Below are 9,820 nucleotides of genomic sequence, written 5' to 3'. Positions count from 1 at the left end.
TAAGCCCTTTACTAAGCGAGTCATATCACCTATGTAAAGTATATATAGGCGGGGTTATCAGATTGGTTGATCTGAGGCAGAACGCGTTCACTTCGTACATCACACAGCTACATGTTTATTGGTCTAGTGAGGGGTCTAGTTTGCTTATGACCAGCCTAATTCTGTGCCCTGCGTGTGTCCTTGAACTTTGTGCTTTGTTTACATTCTGCGCAGGTATTTTGTAATATAAATTTCAAAACTGCGTTTGTTGTTAGGCATAACATGTCATCAGAAGGCGATAATTTTGCGTCGGATTTTATAGATTACATTTGTTGAAAGAAAAACAAGTTATTATTATGTAAGAGGCTGTTGCAGGTGAACGACACTGTAGATGTATTCAACAGGTGATTTACTCAAACAAAAAATTCAAACTCTTTCAGCTTATCACATTATTTTAACTAGTATTGTGGCTTTCATTTTCACTGGATGTTATTCCTATTTAAGTTCTCTTTGTCTGTCTTAAACTTTGCTACAAATATAATGATGAAAATCATAGAATTCAAAGGTTGAATTGAATCTCTCCTGAAAAAAATTATACATAATTTGCTTTATGTTTCATAACCGCTTGCATGGCTGATCCCACTGTGATAAAAATTGGACGCTTGTTAGACAAAACCAGAACCTAACCTAAATCTTTATTACAATCAGCCTCATGACTTAAACACTAGCTCATGAATTCCTCCAGATCTTATCGTACATTGACTCCTCTAGACCTGTTTTGTCTTCATTTGTGTCGAGTAAAAATGTGTTGTGGCGTGGAATTTTCATTATTAACCGTTGACTTTTCATTAATAACTTGACTTATTAAAACATAAACAAGATTGCTGAATGTAATTATCATTCAAACGAGTCCTCATCAGCATCTTGTTGAATGCCAAATAGTGAAAAATGAAAGTGAATTTTAATTTTGGCAAACGAAAAAAACTTTCGACGGCACGAAAAGCATTTCCCGACTGGCTTACCACAGCTTACCCAGTAATCACATTTAAAAAAATTTGACCCCAGTTTAAGGGTCTGCCATTTATTATACTTGCGAGAATAATCTGACTAATAAATTATTCTAAAAGAGTTAGGCATGTCTGGCACAGTTTTAGACTTCCCAAGATGTTTTAGGTACATTTTTTCTGCGCAAGAATAGCCACGCCGTTTCTATTCAATCATTTCCCTTAGTTCTGTTCATTTCGAAAGCATATGCAAACATTGTAAATAATTGATCTAACTATAGATACAATATGATACGTTTTGAAATGATTCCTAACTTTTATCTTTTGATCGTCTAAGAAAATAAGATACCCTCCGTAGTCCTATTCGAACTTGTGGTAAATTATCGATCGTACTTTGATACTTGGAAATTTGAAGAGGTCGTTGAATGCGCTACTGGTTGTAGACAGTGTAGCATTAACAGTTTTTACTGGTTCAAAAATTAAATTACATTGTACAACAATTTCTTTAAATTCAAAGTTGTGCCTAAGAATTAATTTAAGGGTTCGTCATTCCTAAAGCTAAAATTTTTTTTCAGGGGCAGGAGGGAGAGGGAGGAGGGAAGGGAAGCATGAATGTTGTGCGCTTCTTACTGCACTATTGTGGTCGTAGGATCTAAACTTCAGTTTCAGTGATAAGAATAATATTCAACTGCTATCTACTTAGCTAAACGATGTGAACTAACCCACAGCTTATATTTTTAGAAATGGTGCTCGACTCGACTTCGAGATATTCAAAGCTCAAGAGAAAGGAATCGGAAACAAGGAAAAGCCCTTATCAACACATTGTGCCACGCCTGTGTGGTTTATGGCTGTGGTAACCCTGTGGTATTCTCAAGGTCATACTCGCAGACATAGATATGTAAGTATTCGAATGTTTGAGATATTTTAGTCATGACCAACCAAAAAAGCATGTTATCTGTGATGTTACATGAGATCAAAAGGCTGTAACATCTTCCATCTTCTCGCTTCCCAAAGTAAGACCATGACCAGCAATCTTAATCAATTTAAGAAAGAACTTAAAACGTATCTTTTTAAAACTTGCATATGATTAAATTTTATCGTATTTCAGTTCTGTTTTATTTACTGTTTTATTTTTCTAGTTTTATTTCATACATAGATAAATATATTAGTTAGCTGTATAATATAGTTTAAACTATTCCATTTATTCTAATTGTAAAGCGCCATAGGGTGTTGAATATGACGCTATAGTAAACTTTATTATCCCACAAACCTTTTCATCTCGAGGTCTTCCTGTAGACTTTTCGAATTTACGGTAATGCGAGCAAGAAAATGAACTCACGCGGCTTAATGCGCAACATTTGCAACCTGCAGAGAAAATGTTGCTTAATAGCAATGGTTAACGATACGTTACTTTGCTGCACGGACTGGATTAGAAGCATATTTTACTCTTTTGCAGCATTAAACATTTTTGCGTAATATGCCTGTATTTCCGCATTAGACGCACCAAGATTCCTTGGATTTTCGTTAGAACTATGCGAACAGGTCGCTTCCAATACACAATTTTTTAATTTCATTTTCAATAAAGATAAGATATTTTTTTGACAACTTAAATCAACTTCTAAACTTCAGTTCCTTCATGGTACAAGGTCCCGTCACAGTTTTGTCAGCTACAGTTCCTTAATTTTGTGTCAATCTCGCAAAACAAAGTCAGTTTTTTATTCATCATCACGTTTTTGATACTTTGAGTCAACCTTCTCTTTGGAACAAAAAGTTATGGACATCGCATTTAACAGCAAGTTTCTTCCATATTTTTTTGTTTTTCCTTGGCAATTTTCTTTGGATCTTTTGCGTTCGATATCTCGTGACTGGACTCTTTCTTCGCATCTGTGACCTCTGCTTTCTTCTTGTCGGTGTGTTCAGGAGCCCGCGTTGTTTTCCTGCTGGTATCTAATGCAGAGCATGCGCACTGTGCAGCTGGGTGAAGCAAAGTGACCGTCGTTTGCTTTGTGCTTTTTTGTTGGGGGTCTTTTTCTCCGCTGCTCTGTGTTTCCTGCGGTTTTGAAACACTTTGTGGCAATTTTTTGTCGTCTTTGAGCTGCGGCTTTTGTTTGTCCTTCTCTTTGATTTGTGATAATTCTTCAGACGAAAATGGCGTACCTTTTGGCTTGTTAATGTTGCTATTACTGTTACTCCTGTTTTTGTTGCTGTTGTTGTTGCTGTCGTTTCTAGTGCTATTGTTCTCGTTGTCGTTCTTATCAATGCTGGGAAGACCTTTTGTATTTTGTGGTTTACTTTTGCTCTGGTTTTTGTTATCATGTTGGCCAGTGCTGCTGTCGTGGCTGCTATTACTCAATGCACATGTATGTTCTGATCTTTTGCAATCATTGTTGTTGCTGCTGCTGTTGCCGGTGTTGACAGACTCCCCTTTCATTTCACTTGCGCCACACCCAGTTTCATTATCAGTACGCTTATCACTTTGTTTCACGGACTCTCCCATTACACAACTACCATTCTTTGAATCCTCAACAGTTTCGTTCTCAATTCTGATGGCTGGCAGTGTCATCAGGTTTTTCAACCCGACGGTCTCAGCACCTTTCTCTATAGTGACAGACAATTGCTTTGAACTGTGTTTTCCTTTGGAATTTTTCTTCTGCGCGCGGTCTTCATCCCCTGGAATTTTCTTGGTTATGTCACTATTAACTTGATCGTTACCTTCAAACCATTTTCTTTTGCGTTCCATGGTAGAGCGCACGATATCTTTGAACCTCAGAGATTCCAGAGAATCTTCCTTGGAAACGACAAAGCTATTGACATGCTGTGATTTGATGCTTTTCGGTTTTAAACTTTTCCTTGCGAACATATGAAAAACTTTTTCTCTTCCTGGGTCACTAGTCAGCGTTTGTCCCAAAATTGGCTTCGACTCTCCTTGACCATGGAATGATCCAAGTTTCACCAGCGACTTGGATGACGATTTATTCAATGTTTGAAAATTCAGAACAGTTTGTTCATCTTTGAGAAGAGGTCCGGTCGTAAAAGAGCGCGGACGAAGAGGCCTGTCATATGTTGGCGCAACCAACTCCAACGCCGCTGCTGTGTCGCCCTTGTCCAGTAGGGTGAAGGATGAACGTTTGGTCATATTTCTGAACTTACGGAGCCTTTCGCAAAGCTGCTCAGACGTCAGGCAGTCTGAAGAACTAGAATTGGCAATCCGTGAGTAATCAGAGCCGTTCTTCTCTGCTTTTTCGTCCTCACGCGCGCGGATTTCCGCCACAAAATCTTCAATTAATCGACGCGATTCCTCGTTACTTCGCTGCTGTTGTGCCTTGTGAGAAAATTCCTGGAGAATTTGCTTCGCACTTTGGTCCTTTGGCGGTTGGTTTTTCCTGACTCTGCTGGCAAAGCGTCTCAGGTTGTTGACCGATTCTACCCAAGATAGTCGTCTTCGTAGGGTTTCCGTGTCTGCTGAAAACCATTTCCGAGGGTCGTTCAATGAACTACCTGGAAAAGATACACAAGACTTTTAACCTTAAACACACATACTAGTGCACTTTAGTTGGTCGATCTTGGGAAGTGCGCTTGATCATAGTCATTGACCATTTAATCCAATTTCATTAACAATTAAACCACTTAGCTAAGCAAGAGAACTTTATGGAGTACTCTACTACAGCTATTACTATAGGAAACAGACCTCTTTGTTGCCACTTGGGTGTGACGGATGGAAGACAACGTGATCCAAGCGATGCAACATTGCCGGCGACATTAATGGCAATGGTTTGGTTCTTAGTGGTCTGTGACAGAGACTCGGCTAGCAATTGTGCATGCGTCATAGCAGGCATTCTTGCGAAAATTTTGGTTTCGATAGCTATTCAATCTACAATCGCGGATGAAAATAACTCACCTTCATGTTCGTTCTTCTTTGACGCTTGGCGTCGTCTTTCTCTTTGCTGTTTCTCATAAGTCTTCGTTGCGATCCTTTCCATGTGGGATTTTTCATGAGGGTAAAATAGCAGAACTTCATCGAGATCATCTTTGGACAGCCGAAACAGATCAGTAAACCCGACAGAGCGAACCGAGGCGGTGCGTCGATCTCCGATGCCCTTCATGTTCAGCAGGCTAATCTCACCGAAGTGACTCCCAGCTTTCAGAGTTGCCAGGATCGTCTCCATTTCATCTAGGACCTCTACTTGTCCTTTATTAACTATATACATCTCCCGTCCTCTCTCCCCTTGTCTACAGATAAAATCCCCTGGAGAACTGATCGACGGCTTTAGTTTTAGCACAAGGTCGTGCAGAAATCCTGGATCACAGTCTTGGAACATTTCGACTTTAATCAGCGTTTCCAAGTTAACGTGTATCGCAATTTCGGCTTTGAAATTGTCGTTGAGTTTGGCGAAGAGTTGTTCTTCATCCATGTCTCGTTTTTGAGTCCAGAGATAATCGAACCACTGGATGACCCGTTTCTTCAGCTGTGCTGATAACTGATGCGCCTCGATATACGCCTTCATTCCATTTAACTGTAAACGAGAGAAATTATACCAATTGAAAACTCTTTTTTCTCAGGTATTTGTAGAAAACATTTTTCATGTGAAAATTTGAGAGAATTTGGCAATAAATGTTAATTTTTTGAAAAATCGTCTCAGGTGATTGTAGAAAAAAAATTATTTTGGAAAATGGTGAACAAAAAATATATATATTCCCCTTCCAAATAATAAAACTATATTTTCTCAAAATAAAAACCATTATTTAAAAATCGAAAATAAAGATTAAAATATTATTTGAAAATTTCATCTCAACCAGTTGGTAAGTCTGCAATTTCTTAACATTTATTCTGACTGTTTTTGTTTGTTTGTTTGTTTGTTGGCTGATAATGAATGAATGGCAACTCAGTCAGAATCATGTAGTAGTTTCAGATTACCTTTCTCAGATACAGTTCCCTGGCTTTTCTCATATCAACGATCATGTCGCCAGCGTTGCCAACAATGGTAGCGAAAATCAATACACCACACAGATACGTCACTATGACAAATATCATGGTCAATAGAGTATTAGGCGAGGTTACCGTGCCTACTGTAGTCATGCTAACGCTTGAGCGGTACAGACTGTACAAGTATTGCATGCTCACCTGGAAAACAAAACAAAAAATTATGAAGTCCGCCTCAGTAGATTTTGTGCAAGAGGAAAAAATAATGGCACCCGGCATATATGGTCATGGTAAGGAATTCGGCCAATCACAGCGCGTCTAACCAACCAGCCTTTAGACTTCAATGTCACTCTTTGTCTAAACTTGACCATATCGTGAAAATACAAACGCGCTTTTTGGAGACAAAACGATGTGTATTCTAATGCTTTTAATCAGGCGTTGTTACTTTTTCAAAATGGCTGCCAAAACTCTACGAAAATGGGTCATGGATCTTTCTTATACTTCTATTAGAGGGTAAGTTTATCCTGAAGAGCCTAATACGACTCTACACACTCAACATGGCTACCCGTCCATTCTGGGTTAGTATATACTTACCGCTGCAAGAGGTCCCTCCAGTTTAGGATGAATCCAATCGTCTTGACCAAACCCTTCGAATCTCGAGAGAATAAAATACAAACAGGCAACCCAGTGAATGATCAGGAACAAGTAGTGAATAAGCTTGAAAAGGTTGAACAGCTTTGGACGGCCGCTGAAGATCTCTCCGCGATCGCAGAACAGGAAGTATCTGTGAACTTTCAAAAATCTGTTGACTCGGAGAATCGGGTATAGACCGACTACCAGGTACAACAGGTCAAAGGGTATCACTGAGAGAATGTCCAGGACAAAACCCCAGGATTTCACGTAGTGAGCCACGAGTGTCTTACCCCTACGTTCCATGATACCATCCTCAAGGATTCCCGTGCGGAACTGAATGAGAATGTCAAGCAGAAAAATAGAATCGAAGGAGTAGTCGATTCCAAAGCAAGTCTTGATGTTATCGGTGTAAATCGAAGGATAAGCGATGAACAGAATTATCGCCCAATAATTGTACAATACTCCAAGAGAAACGATCAACAGCCAGCAGAAATAAAAATCTCCGGATGGCTCAAGCACGAGAGACATGCAACACGATCTTTGGAAGTCAGCGGTTTCATCGATTGAGTCATGCTCATCGTTGATATTGGAGGTTCCTGGTTGGTCGGAAGCAGGGCTCTCAGGCTGAGGTGTTGGTGATGGAGACTTACGCATCAGGGGTCTGCGCCATTCACGTTCTTCGTTAGCCCTGGGAAATAAATATCGAAGATATCACTAGATGATGATTGTCGTGAAATAAAGGTTAGTATTGAGTACATTTTGTTCACCGTTTTCCGTACATCGGTTCACTGATCAAACACGAGGCATTCAGTCGATGGTGCAAATTAGTTTCAGTAGTAAAATTGATAAAACAAAGATAAGAAATAAAATATTTGAACCTTGTTATCAGAAAAATTCGTAGAACCCGGAGAAAAGTCCTCAAATCAACGGAGAAACCCACTCGTTTGTTATGCGTAGTTCAGGATGATCCCCAGACCCCAGAGTTGAGAGGCGAGTGTACTACCGTTTCACCACCCTTGATTCCATATTTACCTATGATATGCATACTTCTGCAGCCATGTTTCACGTGACTTGCGTACGGACTTGGTATAGAAGCGTTGCATGGAAAGAACCTTGAAGACAGAGCTCGCAAACCCAGTCGGCTCTTCTGTGTTCTCTATCACAACCTTAGGAACTTCAATATGTTCTTCGCTTGGCTTGCCATTGGACAGCGACACTCCTGGGTGACAGCTTAAGGATGTTCCTCCGTTCCTCATCTTGACAAAAAAAAATGGTAAGAATCTTGTAGCTAACAGTCAGGTTTTTTTGTCTTCTGCGCTTGTGAGTAATGATTACGTAGCTAGGGGACGAGGTGCAGTCGCTCCCCGAACGTTTGACCAAAAATTATTGTAAATTTTCCTATTTCGTTGGGTTACCTGTGGATTTGGCGGGAATTTTTCGCGCCAAAATGAGTATGCTTGCCCTCCGACTCTGGTCTATTGCCATCGTCTTGGTTTTCCGAAAGTAAGTGGAAAGTAACAATTGAATATCGTCAAATCCAATCAGGGCTCAGGAATATATGTTTCCGGAACACTTCGGAATTCGAGAAAACAGACGAAAGGACTTTAAATGGTATTCAGTCTGCTATCATGATTCGCGATGCAAACTAAAAAGCAGAATTATTTTAATTCAAAGCTAGATGTATTGCGCATGTTCTAGAAGAAAATTTAATACCGAATCAGAGATTGATTTAGTAATAATTGTTAATATTATATAAAAGTATATCCTAATAAAGAAAATCAAATATATTTATAATATTCATGTGGAAACTGAGATTTTCATTCTCATCGAAAATGGTTAATCGAAAATAAATACTTTAAACTATTTATTTTCTAATAAAAATTGGAAAGAAGAAAAAATTGATAATGAAAAATAAATAAAAGAAAGGAAAAAAAGCCTAAAATTCTCGTACCTTCGACGTTTGTCAGTTTTCTTTTGCTTTGGAAGAACGATTGAAAATTATGCGGGTTTTTATGGTAATCGTAATATAGAACTACATCTAGAAGTCACGAAAAAAGCCGAGCCTGCGAATGATATAAAACGAGATTTTTTACTCTAATCTCATTTAATTTAATTCAGAAAGTTAATGAAAATTTATTGAAGTCAGTCCTAATGTATATTCATCATTGAACCAAGGTTGACAGGTTAAATTGTACTTCAGTAATAAATGAAATGAAAAATAGTCAATAACGACAGATATATTAACACTGACTGTGGCTGAAATATAAGCATTGTGTACTTTTCCTATTTTTAATTAGATTTCGAGAAAATTACTGTTAAAAGCGCAATTAACGACAGAAAAGGCTACTTTTTGTTATTAATTTGTCTACTAGTAGTAAGAATTACCGGTTGAAAATGTCGGTTGGCATTTTTGAATCCTAAAACAGAGACCTCTATCCGCTATGGCCTTAGTGTCTCTCTGTATTTCTCTGCCTCCTTCTGGCTTTTTGTATGTATGTCTGTGTCTTCAGTCTCAATGATGGCTACTAGTCTGTCTATTTGTCTGTCGCTAGTTGGCCGGTACGTATTCTACACTAACGACCTACTTTTGTTACGAGTTGTTATAGACTGAAAGTTATACCTTTGGGCTAAAAACGCAAATATTTGTTTGCAATTCTTTTTAACAGAAACTACGGTTGAATCCCACTAACAATAAATACATCGGCGGAATTTTCTTTTCTTTTCTTTTCATTTTTTTCATTATTATCATTCAAAAAAAATATAATTTTACTCACAAGTCATATTTGCTAAAGCAATTTTTTCAGCATTCATCTTTTGTTTTCCGAGTGCCGAGCTTGTCAGTTTGAGGCTTGAGATGAGACGTTATGTAAAGGGAAGAGATGGGATGTTTTGTAGACCGATATTCCTCGTGGTTTTATTTATTTATTATTTCCTTCATACTACAGTTTTTGATGTTTGCTTCGAAATGAATATTTAAGTTAAATGAAGTTTTGATTTCATTGGTAGACACTACTTACTTCTTTTCCAGTTTTGATAATCTAAGTTGATTAATTAATCAGCCAAAATTAAGCAATAAAAAACGAATTTCATATTTTCATTGCTTTTCTGTCTGATAACCGAAGTATTTGATGTAAAATATTCGATGATTATTACGATAAGGAAGGGATTTGAGACAGTCGTCGAAAGCAGTAAATATGCATGCAGTGCGAACATAACAAAGTATAAAATATCCTGTCTTATCGGTGAAGAGAATTTCTCGAGCGGATTCCGGTCCAAATAACTT

At 38.3% G+C, this 9,820-nt stretch overlaps 1 protein-coding gene across 3 annotated transcripts in view; it reads right to left on the bottom strand.

Moving 5' to 3' along the window:
* Positions 1-2,526: 2,526 nt before the first annotated feature.
* Positions 2,527-9,820, bottom strand: part of LOC116291656 (uncharacterized) — a 25,511-nt gene continuing 18,217 nt past the window's right edge. For all 3 annotated transcript variants that reach the window (XM_031698843.2, XM_031698845.2, XM_031698844.2), the window contains exons 2-6: positions 7,570-7,793; positions 6,499-7,225; positions 5,899-6,105; positions 4,882-5,497; positions 2,527-4,481 (exon numbers count right to left, since the gene is read on the bottom strand). In XM_031698843.2, coding sequence (XP_031554703.2) covers positions 2,770-4,481; positions 4,882-5,497; positions 5,899-6,105; positions 6,499-7,225; positions 7,570-7,793 — 3,486 coding nt within the window. In that variant the 3' untranslated portion in view covers positions 2,527-2,769. The remainder of the gene's footprint in view (positions 4,482-4,881; positions 5,498-5,898; positions 6,106-6,498; positions 7,226-7,569; positions 7,794-9,820) is intronic.

This window comes from Actinia tenebrosa, unplaced genomic scaffold (assembly GCF_029948245.1).
Source record: "Actinia tenebrosa isolate PJP-AT-01 unplaced genomic scaffold, QUT_ActTen_1.0 PGA_scaffold0__85_contigs__length_37466705, whole genome shotgun sequence".
Lineage (NCBI taxonomy): Eukaryota > Metazoa > Cnidaria > Anthozoa > Actiniaria > Actiniidae > Actinia > Actinia tenebrosa.
Note: the sequence above shows the minus strand (reverse complement) of the source record. Positions and strands in the feature narration are given on the sequence as shown.